The sequence below is a fragment of the Oryctolagus cuniculus genome, chromosome 4, assembly GCF_964237555.1.
Source record: "Oryctolagus cuniculus chromosome 4, mOryCun1.1, whole genome shotgun sequence".
Classification (NCBI taxonomy): domain Eukaryota; kingdom Metazoa; phylum Chordata; class Mammalia; order Lagomorpha; family Leporidae; genus Oryctolagus; species Oryctolagus cuniculus.
This window is the reverse complement of record NC_091435.1, coordinates 25162648-25184481: the sequence shown is the minus strand read 5'-3', so window position 1 is coordinate 25184481 and position 21834 is coordinate 25162648. Positions and strand designations below refer to the sequence as shown.

The following is a 21834-nucleotide window of genomic DNA, read 5'->3' as shown; positions in this document are numbered from 1 at the left end:
ATTCTGTCCTGGTTGCCCCTCTTCCAGGCCAGCTCTCTGCTGTGGCCAGGGAGTGCAGTGGAGGATGGCCCAAGTACTTGGGCCCTGCACCCCATGGGAGACCAGGAGAAGCACCTGGCTCCTGCCTTCGGATCAGCGTGGTGCGCCAGCCGCAGCACACAGGCCACGGCGGCCATTGGAGGGTGAACCAATGGCAAAAAGGAAGACCTTTCTCTCTGTTTCTCTCTCTCACTGTCCACTCTGCCTGTCAAAAAAAAAAAAAAAAATAGCACATTTATAAAAAACAATCGAAGTTTGAAACAAGACAATATTGGAAGACTAATATTTTTCTGCAATTTTTACAACATCTTTAATGTCTGCCTTAATAGAAGACAAGTAGATTTTTGAACCTTAGAAAGGATTCTTTCAAAATCAGAGTATAAATGAACTTTTTTCTCCTTTAGCACTATCCAATATAAGACTTTTGCTGGAAAAGACTTCATAAACTCCATCTGCACAGATTCGTGATTGGAAAAGTTTGTACCCTAGTCCCTCTGAAAGGGTATTGGAGTCCTCAAATTTCCTGTAACTCTGTGAAAACCCCTGCTGTTGAATAATGTTAACCATAGTATATAATCTTGAAAGCAAAAGAATTGTTATTCTTTTTAATTTAAGATTTATGTATTTATTTGAAAGTCAGAGTTACACAGAGAGAGGAGAGGCAGAGAGAGAGAGAGAGGTCTTGCATCTGATGGTTCACTCCCCCATTGGCTGCAATGGCTGGAGCTGCGCTGATCCGAAGCCAGGAGCCAGGAGCCTCCTCCTGGTCTCCCACGCAGGTGGAGGTTCCCCAGGACTTAGGCCATCTTCTGCTGCTTTCCCAGGCCATAGCAGAGAGCTGGATCGGAAGTGGAGCAGCCGGGTCTCGAACTGACATCCATATATGATGCCAGTGCTTCAGGCCAGGATGTTAACCAGGTGCGCCACAGCACCAGCCACAAGAATTGTTGTTCTTAATTGTGGAACTATTTTCATAGAGTCAAGCAATTTTCAGCCTTGCATTTATGTATTTATTTATTGCTATGCAAGTTAAATTTGGCTTCTTAGTTATATTCTTTTTTTTTTTTTTTTTTGCTTTTTTTTTTTTTTTTTGACAGGCAGAGTGGACAGTGAGAGAGAGAGACAGAGAGAAAGGTCTTCATTTTGCCATTGGTTCACCCTCCAATGGCCGCCGCGGCCAGCACACTGTGGCCGGCGCACCGCGCTGATCCGAAGGCAGGAGCCAGGTGCTTCTCCTGGTCTCCCATGGGGTGCAGGGCCCAAGTACTTGGGCCATCCTCCACTGCACTCCCAGGCCACAGCAGAGAGCTGGCCTGGAAGAGGGGCAACCGGGACAGAATCCGGCGCCCCGACCGGGACTAGAACCTGGTGTGCCAGCGCCGCAAGGCGGAATATTAGCCTAGCGAGCCGCGGCGCCGGCCAGTTATATTTTTATTATTGAAACAAAATAAATTTCAATGTATGCTATAATGCTAAAGACAGCCAATTATAAAGCAGCTTTCATCTACTGTATAGAAATTCTTTTTCTTAGTTTTTAGTGGTTTATTACCTCCTTGATTCATTTATATTTTGCTGGTTTTAAATTTAATCCTATTGAGGATAATTTTAAATGCATGGTTTAATCTTCTCTGATTAGTATTATATATTCATTTGCCTTTTGACCTATATGTTCCTCTTTTGAATAATTAAATACAGGTTTTACTGCAGTAGATAGATGTTATAATAGATCTATCTCTGGCCAATTTGGTGAGGTGACTGATACATGCCAAATAGTGTTATATGAAGTTTGAACATGAGTAAGGATGTTTTCATATGGTCATTATTATATACCTTACATACATTATTGATTTGAGAAAAACACAAAATACATAAAGCCATGTTTTGTAAAATAGAAGGAAGTATAAAGTGAAGATTAATATTTGCTAAATAAATGTAAGTAATTAATATTGGTAACAAGGAAAGCAGGAAGGTGAAGAATTATCAGTGTTTGTCTTCTTTTTTTCAAATTAGTTTTGAACCTATGAATCTGATTGATTTTAAAAATAAAATTAAAAGAAGAGCATAACAAGTTCATTTGGTAATGATTTTAAAAATGATTTTGAAAGGATAATTTATTGTTAACATTTTCAGATTTTTTTTTTTTTTTTGGTTAGTGTCCACTGAAGGTAGGACATATTTGGTTAAACTGCCAGATTTTCTCATATTAGGGTTCATTAATAATGGGATATACATTTAGTTAACAGAAACATTACCTTGAGCATATTTTTGACACCAATATAATGAGCCAACTTTATCTGTACTATCTTATAGTCTTTTTGAAATGATTTTTTATTTATATAAGGTGAACATATTTTACATACATAATATATGTATATAATTAGGAGAATAGTGATACCTCCCAAGCACCCTCTCTCTTGCCCACGTTCCCTTCTCCTTCCTTTCTTATTTTTTCTTTTAATTTTTACAATGACATACTTTTGGCTTGTTTTGTAATCATAAAATTAATCCTCCACTAAGAATTCAACAATAAAAGCAAAAATATTTTCCACAATAGAAGAGACAGGGGTTGTAAACAGTAATCAGTTCTCAAAATGTCAATTTTACTAATTTACATTAACTTAATGTACTTTATTAGTTACTACAGATCAGGGAAAACATGATATTTGTTTTTCGAGGACTGGATTATTTTGCTAAGGTTCATGATTTCAAGCTGCATCTATTTTATTGTGAAATACAGATTTTTATTTTTTACACCTGAACACTATTCCATAGTGTATATAAACCGCATTTTCCTTATCCAGTCATTGGTTGATGGGCATCAAGATTGATTCCATATCTTAGCTGCTTTGAAATGAGCTGCTATAATCATGGGGGCACAGATAACTCTTCCAGATGCTTATTTCATTTCCCTCGCGTTAATTTCCAGAATCGGATGGCTGAGTCCTATGGTAACTCTACATTCAGCTTTCTGAGGAATCTGCACACTATCTTCCATAATGGCTGTGTTAGTTTTCAATCCCACCAACAGTGAACTGGGGAACAATTTCCCACAATTCCTCTCCAGTATTTATTGTGTTTTGATTTCTTTATGAGAGTCATTATAATTATGGGAGTTGAAAACACAATGTGGTTTTTATTTGTGATTCCCTGATGGCTAGTTACACTGAACATTTTTTCATGCATCTGTTGGTCATTTGAATTTCATTTATTCCCTTTTCTTAACTGGATAGTTTAGTTGTTGTTGAGTTTCTTTAACACTTTCAAGATTCTAGATCTTTATCAGTTGCATAGTATGCAAATATGTTCCCCTATTGTGTCAGTTGCCTCTTCACTTTAAGTGTTTCTCTTTGTGGTGCAGATTATTCTTAGCTTGATACAATTCCATTGCATTGATTGTGTTTGCTTCTGGAGTCTTTTCCAAGAAGTCTTTGCCTATGCCAATGTCTTGCAGAACTTCTCCAGTGTTCTTCTCCTCTAATAATTTGATGGTATTAGATTGGTCATAGATTTAGATCCTTGATCTACTTTGAGATGACTTTATATAAGATATAAGGTAGGGGTCTTGTTTCATATTTCTACACATGGAGATCCAATTTTCCCAATCTTTTGGCTGAAGAGACTGTCTTTTCTCCAGGAATTTATTTTAGCTCCCTTGTCAAACATAAATAGGTTGTAGATGAGTGGATTGATTTCTGAGGATTTGATAATGTTCCATTGGTGGACATGTCTATTTTTGTCAAAGTATCAGGAAGTCTTGATTATAACTGTCATTTAATATGCCTTGAAATATGGTATTGTGATGCTCTGTTTTTGTGGATTTGTGTTTTGCTTGGTTTTGTTTTGTTTGGCTTTGTTTTGTTTGGATGAGATTGCTTGAGTAATTCTGGGTCTCTTGTGTTTCCATATGAATTTTAGCATCTTTTTTGTAGAGCTGAGAATGTCATTGATAATTTAAATGGGATCACATCCAATCTGTTTATTGCTTTCAGTAGTTTGGACATTTTGATGATGTTACTTTTTCCAATCCATTAACATGGAGTATTTTTCCATATTTTCTGTCTTATTCTGTTTCTTTTTTTAATGTGTTATAATTTGGATCGTAGCAATCTTTCACCTCCTTCATTAAATTTGTTCCAAGATATTTAAATTTTTGTAGCTATTATGAATGGTCTAAATGTTCAAGTTCTTTCTTAGCCATGGCCTTTTCTGTGTATAAAAAGGCTATTTTAAAAAAAAATAGATTTATTTATTTATTTGAAACAGAGTTACAGAGATAGCTCTTCCATCCATGGTTCACTCTGCAAATGGCCACAATCGTCAGAGCTGAGCCGATCTGAGCCGGGAGTCAGCAGCTTCTTCTGAGACTCCCAAGTAGGTGCAGAAGTAAGGACTTGGGCCATTTTCCATTGCTTTCCGAGGCCATAAGCAGAGAGTTGGATTGGAAGAGGAGCAGCCTGGACACATACTGGCACACATATATAAGATGCGGGTGCCATAGTCAGAGGCTTAACCTACAATGCCACAGTGCCAATCCCATCACTATTGATTTTTGCTTGTTGATTTTATATCTTGAAACTTTACCAAACTCTCTTGAGAGTCCCACTAGTCTCGTAGTGAAGTCTTTTCGGTTCCCCTACATTTAAAATCATGTCATCTGCAAACAAGAGTAATTTGATTCCTCCTTTCCAATTTGTATACCTTTGATTATTTTTCTTGCCTAGTGGCTCTGGCTAAAACTTTCAAGACTATATTAAATATAAGTGGTGAAAAAGGGCATCCTTGTCTGGTTCAAGATCTTAGTGGAAATGCTTCCAACTTTTACCCATTCAATAGGATGCTGGCTGTGGATTTGTCATATATTACCTTGATTGTGTTGCACAATGCTCCTTCTATTCCCAATTAAGAGTTTATCATGAAAGGATGTTGTATTTTGCATTATCTGCATCTATTAAAATAATTACATTGTTTTTATTCTTCAGTTTGCCAATGGGATGTATCACATTTACTGATTTGCAAATATTGACCCATCCCTGCATACCAAGGATAAATCCCACTTGATGCGGGTGAATTATCTTTCTTATGTGTTGTTGGGTTTGATTAACTAGTATTTTCATGAGGACTTATGCATCTGTGTTCAAGGGATGTTGTTCTATAGTTCTTTCTCCATTGTTTCTTTTTATGATTTCGGAATGAAGATGGTGCAGGTTTCATAGAAGGAGTCTGGGAGGATTCCCTCCCTTTCAATTATTTTGAATAGCTTGAGAAGTGGTGGAATTAGTTCTTTAAAATTCTGGTACAATTCAGTAGTGAAGCCATGCAGACCTGGGCTTTTCTTTGTTGGGAATCTCCTTATTACTGATTCAATCTCCATCTTGGTTATTGGTCTGTTTAGGTTGTCATTGTATTCAAGTCTCAATGTTGGTAGATTGTATGTGTCCAGGAATCTGTTCATTTTTCTAGGTTTTCCAATTTGTTGGCATATAGTTTGTTCTGGTAATTCCTGATGATTTTTTTATTTCTATGGTATCCAGTGTTCCATCTCATTTTTCAGCTTTGATTGTTTTATTGGGTCTTCTCCCTCTTTTTTAGTTAGTTGAGCCAATGGTTTATCAAATTATTATTTTCAAAGAATCAATTTTTCATTTCACTGATTTTTTTATATTTTTGAGTTCAATTTTGTTTATTTCTTTCTTGAATTTAATTATTTCTTTCTCCAACTAATTTTCATTTGGTTTGTTGTTGTTTTGCTAGTTCCTTAAGATGCATTGATAGCTCATTTATATCATGTCTTTCCAGTTTCATTATGTAAGCATTAACTGTTATAAATTTCTCTTTTAACACTGCTTTTGCTGTATCTCACAAGTTTTGATGTGTTGTATTGTCATCTTCATTCATTTCCAGGAATTTATTAGCTTCGCTTTTGATTTCTTTTGTGACCCACTGTACATTCAGGGGCATGTTGTTCAGTGTCTATGTGTTTGTTTATTTTATAGAGATTCTTAATTTGCTAATTTCCAGCTTCATTTCATTGTGGTTCGAAAGGATGCATAGCACGATTTTAATGTTTTTGAATGTGCTGAGTCTTGCTTTATAGGCTAGCATATGGTCTTTCTATGCAATTCCATACACTGTTGAAATAAATATGCATTCTGCAACTGTGGGATGAAATGTTGTATAGATATCAGTTAGTTCCATTTGTACCACCATGTCGATTAGCTCTGTTGCTTCTTTGTTGATTTTCTGTCTAGTTGATCTGCCCTTTGATGAAAGTGGGGTGTTGAAAATCCTATTACTATTGTACTGGAATCTATATCTCCCTTTAAACACACTAACATTTCTTTGAAATAACCAGGCATCCTATAACGTGCGTATACATTTGTTAGTGTCACATATTCCTGTTTAATCCCTTAATCATTAAATAATGCTCTTGTTTATCTCTTTTAAGAGTTTTCATGTTAGTCTATTTTGCCTGATATTTAGATAGCTGCATATGCTACAGCTGCTTGATTTTGCTTTTCATTAGCATGGAACATCTTTTTTCCATCCTTTCACTTTCAGTATATATGTATCTGTTGCTAAGTTATGTTTCTTGAAGGCAGCAAATAGATATGCTGTGTTTTCAAATCCATTGAGCCAATTTGTACTTTTAACTGGAGAATTTAGACCACTTATAGTCAATGTTATTATTGATAAGTAATGAGTTGGCCCTGTGATTTTTGTGTAAATATTTCTATTGTTTGCTTTGGATTTTCTTTGTACTTTGGGAGATTTTGTGCCTTCACATTATTTCATAACTGTGACTATTTTTCTGTGTTTTTGTGTGTAGCACATCTTTAAGCACCATTTGTAAGATTGGGCAAGTGGTGATGAATTCTTTCAATTTCTGTTTGCTATGGAAGGTCTTAAATTCACCTTAATCCTTAAAATGAGAATTTTGCAAGGTACAGTATTCTGGGTTTGAGAGATCATTCTTTTAAGACTAGGACTGTGTTTATCCACTCTCTCCTAGCCTGTAGGGTTTCTGATGAGAAACCAGCTGTCAGTCTAATTGGATATCTTCTAAAGGTACCTGGGGTTTCTCTCATGCACATTTTACAATCTATTCTTTCTATGGCAAAAAAACCTCCTAATAAAAGTATAAAGGAAATATAAAGCAAACAATAGGAATATTTATGGAAAAATGGCAGGGCCAAGTCTTTACTTATCAATCATAACCCTGAATGTAAATTGCCTGAATTATCCAATTAAAAATGTAAACTTATAAACTGATGTTATCAGATAAAACCATTTTCATCATATATATATTTGCTTTTTCAATTTAATGCTCAACAGATAATTGTAGTTTTATCATGTTTTACCACAACCACAAATTAGGAATGAAGTAGAAAGTTCTCACACATTAGTTAGTGTGAGAGATGATCATTGTGTATTTTCATAAAATACTAAGTTTAGCCTTAGTACAAACCATAATACTAAGTCTCAGTAACACGTACTACAGAGGGTTACAAATCCAAAGTAGGTGAAAAGTGTGCACCACGTCTTATCCTTGTAACTTTCAGCAGTTCTGTAATATGTACACAGTGCTTTGGCATCTCAGTTACTTTTGCCTTGCTAAGACAATGCAACTCCCGATCTTCCGTCCTAGACCTGCGCAGCATCACCCACCCCTTTTAAGTGTTCCACATCCTGCCTTAGGAACCATGTGGGTTTTAGATTTACCTCCCATGTTTCTCAGCTAGTGAGAAACTGGACGAGGGGACCTTTACATAGTAGGCATAAAAGAAGCTAATTGTTTGAGTGTGGTGTCTGCTTCCACCAGCTGGACATGGCTCTTGAGAATGAGTATCAACAACCACCTTGCTTCCTATTTCATGTTTCTGAGTCCGTCTTTTGGTGGATAGGTGGTCTCAGGTAGGCTTATTTCTCACATTAGTAATTCTTAAGTATATAAACAAGTATTGATTAGACTTTGAAGCAAGGCAGACATAGTAAATAAGCTGACACAACTCAACTACATTTATTTAAAAAGAGCTGGATGGGGACACCGTTGGATCTAGTTGTTAAAGTGTAAGTTGACACCCACATCCCATATTAGAGTGCCTGGTTTTAGGTACTACTTCCAATCCTGATGCCAGCTTCCTGCTAATGCATAACCTGAAAGGCAGCAGTATGCAGATCAATAGACTGGATCCCTGCTATGTATATGGTTGCCTTGCACTGGGTTTCTGTCTCTCAGCTTCAGTCATTGAAGATATCTGGGGTGTGAACCAGAGTATTGGAGCTTTTGCTCTCTCAGTCACTATTTGAGTTCTTTTACTTTGACTCTCAATTAAATTTAAAAAATGTATTAATAATTTAAAAACGGAACCAAATATATGCACTGCTTATTTTATTTTTTTGAAACTTTTATTTAATTAATATAAATTCCCAAAGTACAGAATATTGATTACAATGGCTTCCCCCCCATATCGTCCCTCCCACCCGCAACCCTCCCCTTTCCCACTCCCTCACCCCTTCCATTCACATCAAGATTCATTTTCATTCTCTTTATATACAGAAGATCAGTTTAGCATACATTAAGTAAAAATTTCAACAGTTTGCTCCCACACAGAAACATGAAGTGAAAAATACTGTTTGAGTACTAGTTATAGCATTAAATCTCAATGTACAGCACACTAAGGACGAAGATCCTACATGAGGAGTAAGTGAACAATGACTCCTGTTGTTGACTTAACAAATTGACACTCTTGTTTATGGCATCAGTAATCAACCTAGGCTCTTGTCATGAGCTGCCAAGGCTATGGAAGCTCCCTGAGTTCACTGACTCTGATAATTTTTAGACAAGGCCATGGTCAAAGTGGAAGTTCTCTCTTCCCTTCAGAGAAAGGTACCTCCTTCTTTAATGACCCATTCTTTCCACTGGGATCTCACTCACAGAGATCTTTCATTTAGGTTTTTTTTTTTTTTTTTTTTTTTTTTCCAGAGTGTCTTGGCTTTCCATGCCTGAAATACTCTCATGGGCATTTCAGCCAGATCCGCATGCCTTAAGGGCTGATTCTGAGGCCAGAGTGCTGTTTAGGACATCTGCCATTCTATGGGTCTGCTGTGTATCTCATTTCCCATGTTGGACCATTCTCTCCCTTTTTGATTCTATCATCTAGTATTTGCAGACACTATTCTTGTTTATGTGATCCCTTTGGTTCTTAGTCCTATCTTTACGATCAAATGTGAGCAGAAATTGATCACTGGGACTAGTGAGATGGCATTGGTACATGCCACCTGGATGGGATTGAATTGGAATCCCCTGGTATGTTTCTAACTCTACCGTTTGAGGTAAGTCAGCTTGAGCATGTCCTGAATTGCACATCTCTTCCCTCTCTTATTCCCACTCTTATATTTAACAGCGATCACTTTTCAGTTAAGTTTCAGCACTTAAGAAGAATTGTGTATTGATTACAGTATTCAACCAAAAGTATTAAGTAGAACAAACAAAAAAAAAAAATACTAAGAGGGATAACATATCAAGTTGCTCATCAACAGTCAGGGTGAGGGCTGATCATGTCACCGTTTCTCATAGTGTTCATTTCACTTTAACAGGTTTCCTTTTTGGTGCTCAGTTAGTTGTCACCTATCAAGGAGAACAAGTGGTATTTGTCCCTTTGGGATTGGCTTATTTCACTCAGCATAATGTTTTCCAAATTCCTAACAGGGATCACTTTTCAGTTAAAATTTAAACACCTAAGAATAATTGTGTGTTAATTACAGAGTTCAACCAATGGTACTAGAACAAAAAAAATGCTAAAATGGATAAAGTATTACATTGTACATCAACCGTCAGGACAAGAGCTGATCAAGTCACTGTTTCTCATAGTGTCCATTTCATTTCAACAAGTTTCCCCTTTGGTGCTCAGTTAGTTGTCACCGATCAGGGAGAACATATGATATTTGTCCCTTTGGGACTGGCTTAATTCACTCAGCATGATGTTTTCCCAATTCCTCCATCTTGTTGCAAATGACCGGGTTTCATTGTTTTTGACTGCTGTATGGTATTCTATAGAGTACATGTCCCATAATTTCTTTATCCAGTGTACTGTTGATGGGCATTTAGGTTGGTTCCAGGTCTTAGCTATTGTGAATTGTGCTGCGATAAACATTAGGGTGCAGACCACTTTTTTGTTTGCCAATTTAAACTCCTTTGGGTAAATTCCAAGGAGTGGGATGGCTGGGTCGAACGGTAGGGTTATATTCAGGTTTCTGAGGAATCTCCAGACTGACTTCCATAGTGGCTTGACCAGTTTGCATTCCCACCAACAGTGGGTTAGTGTCCCTTTTTCCCCCTCTCCAGCATCTATTGTTGGTAGATTTCTGAATGTGAGCCATTCTAACCGGGGTGAGGTGAAACCTCATTGTGGTTTTGATTTGCATTTCCCTGATTGCTAGTGATCTTTAACATTTTTTCATGTGTCTGTTGGCCCTTTGGATTTCTTCTTTTGAAAAATGTCTATTGAGGTCCTTGGCCCATCTCTTAAGTGGGTTGTTTGTTTTGATGTTGTGCTTATTTTAAACAGTGAGCTATATTTTCTCTCAACTGAAATTATACAATTTGCTAGATTCTTATATATAAATATCAATTAATATTTTGTGACATTCCAAACACTGAAGATTTTTTTCAACTACGAAAATGATCTATTGCAACTAGAGCTGATAATAATGAAAATTTAAAGATTTGGAGCATATGATATTTCTGGCAGCAGCAAAGAACAAGATGACAACATACAAATAAAACAAAGAAGAGATCCACACAGATATGACCTAACTGTTGGCTGGTATAATCATTTGGATGTAACAATCATATAAAAAATCATGATGAGAATGCATTCTCCATAATCAAAATATCTTATTGCATAGGGAGAATCTAAATTATATTAGAGAACAAGTTATTTGTTCCAAATTGTTATAAGCACTTAAGTAACTTTAAAAACACCAAAAAAGATATAAGGAATGATTCCCTATGACCCTTATCAAATAAGTGTTCTTAGAATTAACTGAAAAATACAATTTTCTACCATCTTTTAATAATATGACTTAGCTTCACAAATGTGTTTTCTCACTTGTTTTACTTTTCTGTCCTTAAAATAAATACACAGAGGCAGGCATTATGTGTTAATGAAGTCATGGGAAGACCTGAGGGAAGAAATTAATTTGCTTTCCATATAGACTGAGATCAATATAGACTGTTAAAACTATAAATATTTTAGTGTTAAGTTGGCCCATTTATTTCTTTGTTCAGGGGCTGATTCCTTATGTGACTTTCTAATGGTCATACAGACTGAAAAGTAAAAATAAGAAAAGGTGAACAATAAAAAAAGAAAAAATTGAATAAAAGAAAGAAATTATTGGGATTTGGAAAAACTACTGTGATGGCCTTATACTGTGTATATGTATTGAAGTGTTGGACTGTATTTCTTAAAAATATGCAAGTTTGAATAAATAAGATACTGTAAGGAGAAAGAAAGATAAATATTTCCATGCATACATTTTCCATGAGCTAATTTAAGGCCTTTATTTATTAATAAAAATGTCATATATATATATGTGTGTGTGTGTGTGTATAGTGTGTGTGTGTATATATATATATATATATTTAGAGAGAGAGAAAGAGAAAGGTCTTCTCGCTGCTAGTTCACTCCCCAAATGGCCACAAAGACCAGAGTTGCACACATCAGAATCCAGGAACTTCGTTTTGGTCTCACATGAACCATCTTTTACTGTTTTCCCAGGCTATAGAGTGCTGGATCGGAAGTGGAACAGTGGGGCCTCAAATCAGGGCCCATATGGGTTGTTGCCACTGCAGGTGGTTGCTTTATCTGCTATGCCACAACACTAGCCCCTGTATTTTTTGATAAATTAATTTTATATATAAATAGAGCATATTTGGGATTTATGAGAGAATAAGAAATTTGAAATAAATATAATTGCTATTCCTTTTAAAATGACCTAATCCTGGGGCCAGCACCCTGCCATAGCAGATAAAGTCACGGCCTGAAGTTCTGGCATCCCATATGTGCACTGGTTCGAGTCCCAGCTACTCCATTTCCAATCTGGCTCTCTGCTATGGTCTGGTAAAGCAGGAAAAGATGGCCCAAGAAAAATTTCCTGGCTTCTGGTTTAGACCAGCTCAGCCCCAGCCATTGCAGCCATTTGGGAGTGAATCAGCAGATGGAAGACCTCTCTCTCTGCCTCTGCCTCTCTGTAACTCTGATTTTCAAATAAATAAATAAATCTTAAAAAAAACTTTAACAATTCAATAAGGAATTCAAGCAAATGAGTTAATATCCATAGACATGCTGACTTGATCGGGGCTATGGCTCAATGAATTAAGCTATGATCTCTAGTGCCATCATCTCATATGGTCGCTGATTCAAGTCCTAGCTGCTCTGCGTCTGATCCAACTCCCTGCTAATGTGCATGGGAAAGCAGTGGAAGATGGTCCAAGTGCTTGTGGGAGACTCGGAAGAAGCCCCTGGCTCTTGGCTTGGCCTGGCCCAGCCCTGTTGGCCGTTGCAACCTTTTGGGTAGTGAACGGATCAACATGTCCTCTCTTCCTCTCTGTCTCTCTCTCTCACTGCCTTTCAAATAAATAAATCTTTGTTAAAAATGCTTACTATAGTCCCAAATAGTGGTTAACATCTGACTTACTGGAGATTTCCTAAGTTTTTGATATTTTTATTCTTTAGAATAGTACTGGAAATGTTCTTCAAAGTATTTTGTGAATGTGCAATATTAATATTGTCCTGCTGCATTACATTGAATCATATGGGTGGTACTTAATTCTTAATTCTCAGAGTTATTTTTATCATAAAACATAAACATTTAAAATTTTCAATTCTCAGAGTTTATCAGCCATAGATATTTCAATTTCTACCCAAGATATATTAGGATTTTTAATTTGTTCCAATTAGTAGCAGTATCTAGTGAAAACTGGAGCACTTGATTCTCAGTTTGGAATTGTTTCCATTTACACAAATACTAAACTGTAGAAAATGCATTTTATAATGAAAGTAAAATAGGATACAGAAAATCAAATGGCAGTCTAGTTTAAATTCAGAGTTAATATATGAAAAATCCATGTTTTGGTAGTACTAGTAATTATTATATTATTTATGGACAGCATGTCATATCGTGCTGCTTATATCTAATTTCATAAGGACAGAAACTTGATTTAGTGCATGTAATTACTAAGATATGCATCAGTCCCAATACCCACCATCAATGGGGATAATGCAACACCGATGCTGACCTTAATACTATTTTAGCAATATAAATTATAATCACATTTCCAGATGCCTCTTGTTTTATTGCTTAGTGTACATGATATATATATATATATACAATTAACTTTAAGAATATTACTTTGTGATACTCAATTTGAGATTCTGAAAGCTTGCATTGTGTCCCAATCTATTCTTTACACTGAAATATAGTTTATCTTATGTATGTTAGTGATTTGTTTATTGCAAACAGTGCGTTTCAGTAACAGTTTCAACTTGTCCAAAATGTGCAGCATATACAGTTTTCACAATGTAATTAGTTAGAAGTTGGGGGACCTTAATTTTGAGATTGAATTGTTCATGGAAATCTATTTTCATAGTCCCTATGACTTATGCCTTTTTTCTTCATAAAATGTTCTATAGCTGTTTGAAGAAATTAAGTGTAGTTAATCAGAGAGAACATTATGGTTTGACACTTAATTTGAAAGCCCTGTCATGAAGCAGTGAATGATGGCCTGTGGCATTAAATATTGCAGTGAGAACCCAAATAGGGAATACTTTCATGCCAAAAGTGTATCTCAGTATCGATGTAAGTCAGGGTGGCATTGTCTTTCCTTTTGTCAAACATATTTCATAAAAGTATACATATTTGCTAACATGTATAGCTTATCCTAGTCTAGTTTAATATATTAAGAAATAGTAAAATGGTGTTATAACAGAGTTATCTAATTACTGTACCCACAAGAGCAGATTAGTGGCCTTAAAGTTATTTTACTATGAAACTAAGTCAATCTCCTTCATGAAAGTGAAAAAGTAAGCTATCACGTTTTAAATTTTTGCATTTTACACTAAAAAAAATCTAACATTGGTGTTGGTTAAAATGTTTTCATCGCTATTGTCTCTTCTGTCTCTTCTTCAGTGCCGCCAGTGATCACAATGCCTCAGAAATCCTTTAATGCCACAGCAGACAGAGGCGAAGAGATGACATTATCTTGTAGGGCATCAGGCTCTCCGGAACCCACCATTGCTTGGTCCAGGTAGGTCAGGCACGTATGTTGCTCAGTCTTGTGTCCAAAACAAACACCTGGAATAATATTTTAGATCTTGATCATTTTGACAAGAAGCAAAGTCTTTAATGTAAAAATAATTAAAACATTTATTTGTTTAGTCAGAGTTAACAGGGGGATACAGAAAGAGAGAGATCTTCTATGCATTAGTTCACTCTCCAGGTGGGTGGAACTGCTGGGACTGGGCCAGGTCAAAGTCAGGAGCCAGGAGCTTATTCTGTGTCTCCCACCTGGGTGGCAGGGATCCAAACACTTGAGCTATCTTTCACATCTTCCCAGTCCATTAGCAGGGAGCTTGATAGGAAGTGGAGCAGCCAGAACGTGAAACAGTGCCCATTTGAGAGGCAAACATTGCATTAGGTGGCTTAAACTGCTGTGCCACAGTGATGGCTCTGAATAATTTTTTTAATTAAAAATAGAAAATTTTGTTTTCAGGTAAGTTGGTTAGAAAAATTACTTAGGGGATAAATAGGATGGAATTGCTCTGATTTTCCCAGTCAAAGGCTATACCACAATTCTTTTTTTTTTTTTTTAAAGGCAGAGTGGACAGTAAGAGAGAGAGAGAGAGAGACAGAGAAAGGTCTTCCTTTTTCCATTGGTTCACCCCCACAATGGCCGCTGGGGCCGGCACACCGTGCTGATCCGAAGCCAGGAGCCAGGTGCTTCTCCTGGTCAGGTGCTTCTGTCTCCCATGCGGGTGCAGGGCCCAAGGACTTGGGCCATCCTCCATTGCACTCCCAGGCCACAGCAGAGAGCTGGACTGGAAGAGGAGCAACTGGGACAGAATCCGGCGCCCCCAACTGAGACTAGAACCCGGGGTACCACCGCCACATGTGGAGGATTAGCCTATTGAGCCGTGGCACCGGCCAACCACAATTCTTATTGTGGTCAACATGAGTGCAGGGTTCCTCTGACTGATTCAATCATTTTGTTGTTACCCATACACCACATCAGTAGACTCCCTAGGATAGCAGACTTAATTGTACAAAATCACATATTATTAAACTGTACTTGAACATTTCACTTGTTTACTATGTTACAAAAATAGAAGTAATTATGTAGAGTTAAAAGTACATGCACTTAATATGCACTTTAAAATGTGTACTTTATCAAATGAGTGAACTTTATATTCTAAATCTGTTCTTTGACAGTTTTCTCACTGCTTTTCTTTTGTTTCAGAATTTAATTTCCATTAAGATCAAGCGTGTATCGAATTTCTCTTTTCTTTTAGATTGTGACTTAATCTCCTAAAACTGGAAAACTTTTCAAATTTACAAATGTTTAGAAATATTTGTAGAATCATTTGTATGGGTATAATTCACCAAGTATATTTGTGTACTGCAAGAATAATCATAAGAAATGATTAGAAAAATATACATTCTAATATACATAAGCATCCACAGCTGAGATTACATTTTTTAAACTATGCTGAGGACAGTACTCAAAATACAAAACTAATTTTTCAGTATATTCTCTCTGACAATTTACTAAAATTATCTTTAGCTTTCCAACCTTTGTTCATCTTGTTTACACATTCAGTATAGCAGAAGGCAAACAGGGTGTTTTAGCTGTTCTTTCAGATATAAATTCTTTTGTGCCACATTGTTGATCTCTTTCTAGGGAATTACATATCAGGTATTACAGCATTCACCCCAGGTAATGATCATATATCCCAGAGACTCCCAATTTATTAATGTAGACTCTCGACAGTATCATATCTAATTACACATCAGAAATTCACTTGGCTTACTGGTTAGGATGAACAAATATTGCTCTGGGATCTTTCTCAAATGATTTTATATTTCACAGGAAACTTAGTTTTTGCTGTTTTTCTTAACATTTCTCATTCATTTGAAAATTATTTTTATTGCATTTAATTGGAAATCTAATTATCACACAGACTTAATCAGATTAATTACAGTTAATCAGATTCAAAGGATAACATAATGAGTAATTTAAATTTGTGATTTTTCGTGATATATTCACATGGCATCAATTTTATCTCTAGTGCAGGATGAAATCATAATTAGTTTAAAACCTAGTTCTGTTTGTGAGGATGCCCACATCCCACATCACAATGCCTAGATTAAATACTCAACTCCAGGTCTTAACTCAGCTTTCTGCCAATGGGGACCCTGGAAGGCATTAGATGATAATTAAAGTATTTGGGTCCCTGCCACTCATGTGGGAGACCTGGATTGAGTTCCCAGACTCCTGGCTTTGACACTCCCCCATCCAGGGCCTGTTGTGAATGTCTAGGAAGTTGTCCAGTGGATGGGATTCTGTCTCTTTGTGTCACTCAAATAAATGAAACATTTCAAAATAAATTAAACCTAAATCATTTTTCTAATCTCTGGATATAAAATCTATATGAAGAGAGTACAAGTATATGGTTATGACATTAATAGAGATAAAATTATTAATAGAGGGAAGTTTTTGCAGTTAGAAACATGTCATGATTGTGAAGTATTAGTGTTTGCACCAGGGAATGTATGTTAGTAGCCTGAAGGGAAAGAACTAAAGTAAACATGCTGCAAAGATAATACCTCCAAGTGATATGAGTGCATTCAGTTGCATTAGCCAGTTTAAGCTGCCACAAGATATGACAGCATGGGTGTAGTTGGCTAAAGCAACAAAAATTTATTTTCTCATGGTCCTGGATGCTAGAATTCCAAGAGCAGTGTGCCAGGAGAGTTGGATTCCAGTGAGTTTTCTCTTCCTTGTTTGCAGATGGCCATCTTTTCATTTTATCCTGGGGGTCTTTCCTTTGTGTGCTTGATGGAAAGAGAAAAAGAGGGTTACCAGTCCTATGGTTTAAGGTTCACATTAATGATTTCTTTTAACCTTAACTGGAGGTATAAAGACCCTGTGTCCAATAACAATACACTTGGGATGTAGTACTACAAGGAAAGAATGGTGTAGATGGGGATCACAATTTAGTCCATAACAATACTACAAGAAATTAGTTAAGTACCCAAAATTTGGAAATTATAACAGACTTTTTAAAAGAGAATCAGTAAAATTTAGTGACTTTTAAAATGAACTAGGGACATAAATAGTGACTGTCAATGTCTATTTCGTTTCAACTGCTTCTTATATAGCTATCAAGAACAAGATATGCTTTGTTTATTGTTAGTGCAATAATTTTCTGTAGATCATTGAGTTTCAAATATTAACACCTGAACTCCTTGTTTTAAATCTACTTTATAATGACCTATTAGGGCCGGCACCGCGGCTCAATAGGCTAATCCTCTAAATAGCGGCGACGGCACACCGGGTTCTAGTCCCGGTCGGGGCGCTGGATTCTGTCCCTATTGCTCCTCTTCCAGGCCAGCTCTCTGCTGTGGCCAGGGAGTGCAGTGGAGGATGGCCCAAGTGCTTGGGCCCTGCACCCCATGGGAGACCAGGAGAAGAACCTGGCTCCTGCCTTCAGATCAGCGCGGTGCGCCAGCCGCAGTGCTACAGCCTTGGCGGCCATTGGAAAGTGAAACAACGGCAAAGGAAGACCTTTCTCTCTGTCTCTCTCTCACTGTCCACTCTGCCTGTAAAAAAAAAAAAAAAAAAAAAAAAAAAAAAAAAAAAAAAGACCTATTAGTTTTTATATGCATTGCTTGCATCATCACTTATTCTTTAAGAATATTTGCATTCATGTGTTTGGGAGATATTGTTCAAATATTTAGTTGATCATGACTTGTTAGAAGTCATGCAATATTGGCTTCAAGGGATGAGTGTGGAGGTACTCTCTTCTCTTCTGTATTCTGATAATGCTTTAACACAACCTTCATTATTCCTTACCTAATTGTCTGCAAAAAATTTTGGTGACACAAAATATTTTTATGTACAAGGATTTAGCTACAAATTCAATTTTTTTCATAGATTTAGGAATATTCATGTTAACCTCTTTCTTTAGTGAGCTTTGATGATGTGTGTCATTCCAGAAATTTTTCTGTTTCTTTTGGATTATTTTTAAGGGCATAAACGCATTCACAGTATTCCCTTGTTACATTTTTTTTTTAATTTGCATTATCTACAGTGATCTCCCTTTCATCCTGATAAGCTAACAATCATGTTACTTGTTCTACTCTATTATTATTCTAATCAGTCTAGATGTAGGTTTATGACAATAATGTTCTCAATTAGTTTTTAGTTTTCATCATTTTCTCTTCATTTCCCTAGTTTTTATTTTATCAGTTTCTGGTTTTAATTTAAACCTTTATTTATTTAGAAGACAGAGCAAGAGAGAGAGAGACAGACAGAGAAATAGAAAAAATATACAGAGAGAAATCTTCCACTCTGTTCACCTTCCAAATCCACGCAACACCCACTGAGCCAGGCTTAAGCCAGAAACACAATCCATCTGCATCTCCCACTTGGGTGACTGCCATCTAAGTACTAGACCCATCATCTGCTGCCTTCTTAGGCGCATTAGTAGGAAGCTGGATTAAGAGGAATAGCAGGAACTTAAAATGGCACGCCCATATATAATGCTGAAGTCACAAGCGGCAGCTTAATTTTCCCTGCCATAAAACCAATCCTCTGTGATTTATTTATTTACTTATTTATTTGATGGAAAGAGTTAGACAGCAAGAGAGAGACAGAGAGAAAGGTCTCCCTTCTGTTGGTTCACTCCCCAAGTGGTCGCAACAGCCGGAAGCCAGGAACCAGGAGCTTCTTCCGGGTTTCCCATGCGGGTGTAGGTGCCCAAGCACTTGGGACATCCACCACTGCCCTCCCAGGCCACACCAGAGAGCTGGTCTGGAAGAGGAGCAACTGGGACGAGAACCGGCACCCATATGGGATGCCGGCACCGCAGGCAGAGGATTAACCAAGTGAGCCACGGCGCCAGCCCCCATGTGATTTATTTTTATTATTGCCTTTCTTTTGTTTATTTTCTGTTTAATTTTCCCTTCCTTTTTGGTTCCTTAAGATGTATAATAATACTATATATTCTTCTAATTTAAGCATATTTATTGTTTTTAGACACTTTTAATTGTATTCTTTTTTACACTGACATATTTTCAATTTTCTTCAATCCAAATATATCTGAAATTCTCTTATGATATCAATTTTGATATTGCTTGTTTAGAATATGCTAATTATTCCAAGCATTTCAAGATATCTCATATGTATTTCTGTTACTGATTTCTAACTACAGTTAGTACTTACCAAGGAACAGTCTTTAATGGGATCAATTTGCTGAAACATTGAGTCTCATGGACTATACTACTGATTTCTGTATGTACTTGAAAAAAATGCAATAGGTAAAACTGTATTCCACTATTATTACATGCAGTTATCTCTAAATATTGAACATGTCTACTTTCTTTGCAGTAATATTCAAGCCTTGGAATCATTACTTAATTCCTAACTACGGTTCTCCAACTTAATTTGTAAATGTAATTTTGTTCAATTCTCTGTTTTACTTCGTATTTTGAAGTTCTGTCACTGCACCTTTAAAATTTTTCCCACATCTGATAAGGACAAAATATTCATTCATTAGAATAGTAGATTAATTTTGTCATTAAAATCGAAAGAGTAAGTTATGAGGATACTTCAAAATATTCATGGAAAACAGAATTAAAAGTTAAATTTATTTTGCTACAACTTGTTTTTGGAAATATGTTTCTGCATAATATGCATCTTCCGTGAATTTTTTGAACTTCTCTATTATGCTGTTATTGTTAAAATTGGAATTACCTTCCATTGCTTATCCTGTTCATTTTAAAATCCTAATTCATACTTTCTTTTACCTAGAAAGGGGAAGTAGATTATATATCAAAGGATAGGCTTGTGGGAGTCTTGCAATATCCCTTTGTAGTGCTTTTGCAGACAGTGGTATTCCATACAAATGGACTATGAAAAACAATAGGAGTTTCTTCTAACAAATTTGCTGAGAGAGGAATATTAAAAATATTAATTAGGTTATTATGCTTTAATGATATTTTTAAGCTGAGCTCTTTAAGGAAACATAATCTTTACATATTGATTGCCTTTAAATTTCATCAATACTGGCCGGCGCTGTGGCTCAATAGGCTAATCCTCCACCTAGCGGCGCCTGCACACCGGGTTCTAGTCTCAGTCAGGGCACCGGATTCTTTCCCTGTTGCCCCTCTTCCAGGCCAGCTCTCTGCTGCGGCCCAGGAAGGCAGTGGAGGATGGCCCAAGTGCTTGGGCCCTGCACCCCATGGGACACCAGGAGAAGCACCTGGCACCTGCCTTCAGATCAGCGCGGTGCGCTGGCCGCAGCACGCCAGCCGTGGCAGCCATTGGAGGGTGAACCAACGCAAAAGGAAGACCTTTCTCTCTGTCTCTTTCTCACTATCCACTCTGCCTGTCAAAAAAAAAAAAAAAAAATTCATCAATACTCTTTTCAACGGCCAATTAAATGATTTTCCCCATGAATACTGCAAGAGTATTTCAGTCATTTTTATTTCTATTTATTTCTATATTCTCCCATTGTGGCAGAATTCTTTCCCTAAGTTATGTGCTCATGTATAACCCTCTAATGCCAATGAAATTGAAAATTGTTCACAATTAGTGGCCACACTTTTGGTACGTTTCAGATATTGACCAAAATATTTCACGTGAGGCAGAGAAATAATTTTCTTTGTTACAAAGAACCCTGGAAAAAGTTATCATCCTGATTTCATTACTGTGTGCATTTAAATTTATTTATCTGTGAACTGACTGATGGAGACATCATATATGAATTTGAGTTTTCTTGTCTTTAAATGCAGAAGAAGGGAAAATATACATCTATAGGGGAATTGTGAGTATCAAATCATGGAAATAATGTAGGGAAAGTATTTATAGCTGTAAGTCACAAAAATCTCTATTATTAATTTGAAATAAATGAATAATTTTCATCAAAAAAGTTGAGAGATATATTGTATTACTACTTGTGTGAAATCCCTATTCAAACATTATATTTAGGCAAAAAATACTGCAATGTCATCTTTTTTTAAAATTGTAGTTTGTAGAAGTAAAAATGCAAAAAATACAGTATACACTTTTTTTTTTACTTTTTTTTTTTTTTTTGGACAGGCAGAGTTAGACAGTGAGAGAGAGAGAGACAGAGAGAGACAGAGAGAAAGGTCTTCCTTTTGCTGTTGGTTCACCCCCCAAGTGGCTGCTATGGCTGGCGCTTTATGGCCTGTGCACTGCGCTGATCCGAAGCCAGGAGCCAGGTGCTGGGACATCCTCTACTGCACTCCCGGGCCACAGCAGAGAGCTGGACTGGAAGAGGAGCAACCAGGACAGAATCAGGCACCCCAACTGGGACTAGAACCTGGGGTGCCCGCGCAGGTGGAGGATTAGCCTATTGAGCCATGGGGCCAGCCTGTATACACTTTTTTTTTTTTTTTTAATTTTTTTGACAGGCAGAGTTAGACAGTGAGAGAGAGACAGAGAGAAAGGCCTTCCTTCCATTGGTTCATGCTCCAAATGGACGCTATGTC

The 21834-nt window shown here is 36.7% G+C and overlaps 1 protein-coding gene across 6 annotated transcripts in view; it reads left to right on the top strand.

The window, feature by feature from the left end:
- The window catches only part of NCAM2 (neural cell adhesion molecule 2), a 604741-nt gene that overhangs the window by 343440 nt on the left and 239467 nt on the right, over positions 1–21834 (top strand). For all 6 annotated transcript variants that reach the window (XR_011388335.1, XM_051819201.2, XM_070073156.1 and 3 more), the window contains one exon: positions 14230–14347. Coding sequence is in view for 5 of the 6 variants with exons in the window: in XM_051819201.2 (XP_051675161.1) it covers positions 14230–14347 (118 nt within the window). In the remaining variant the exon portion in view is untranslated. The remainder of the gene's footprint in view (positions 1–14229; positions 14348–21834) is intronic.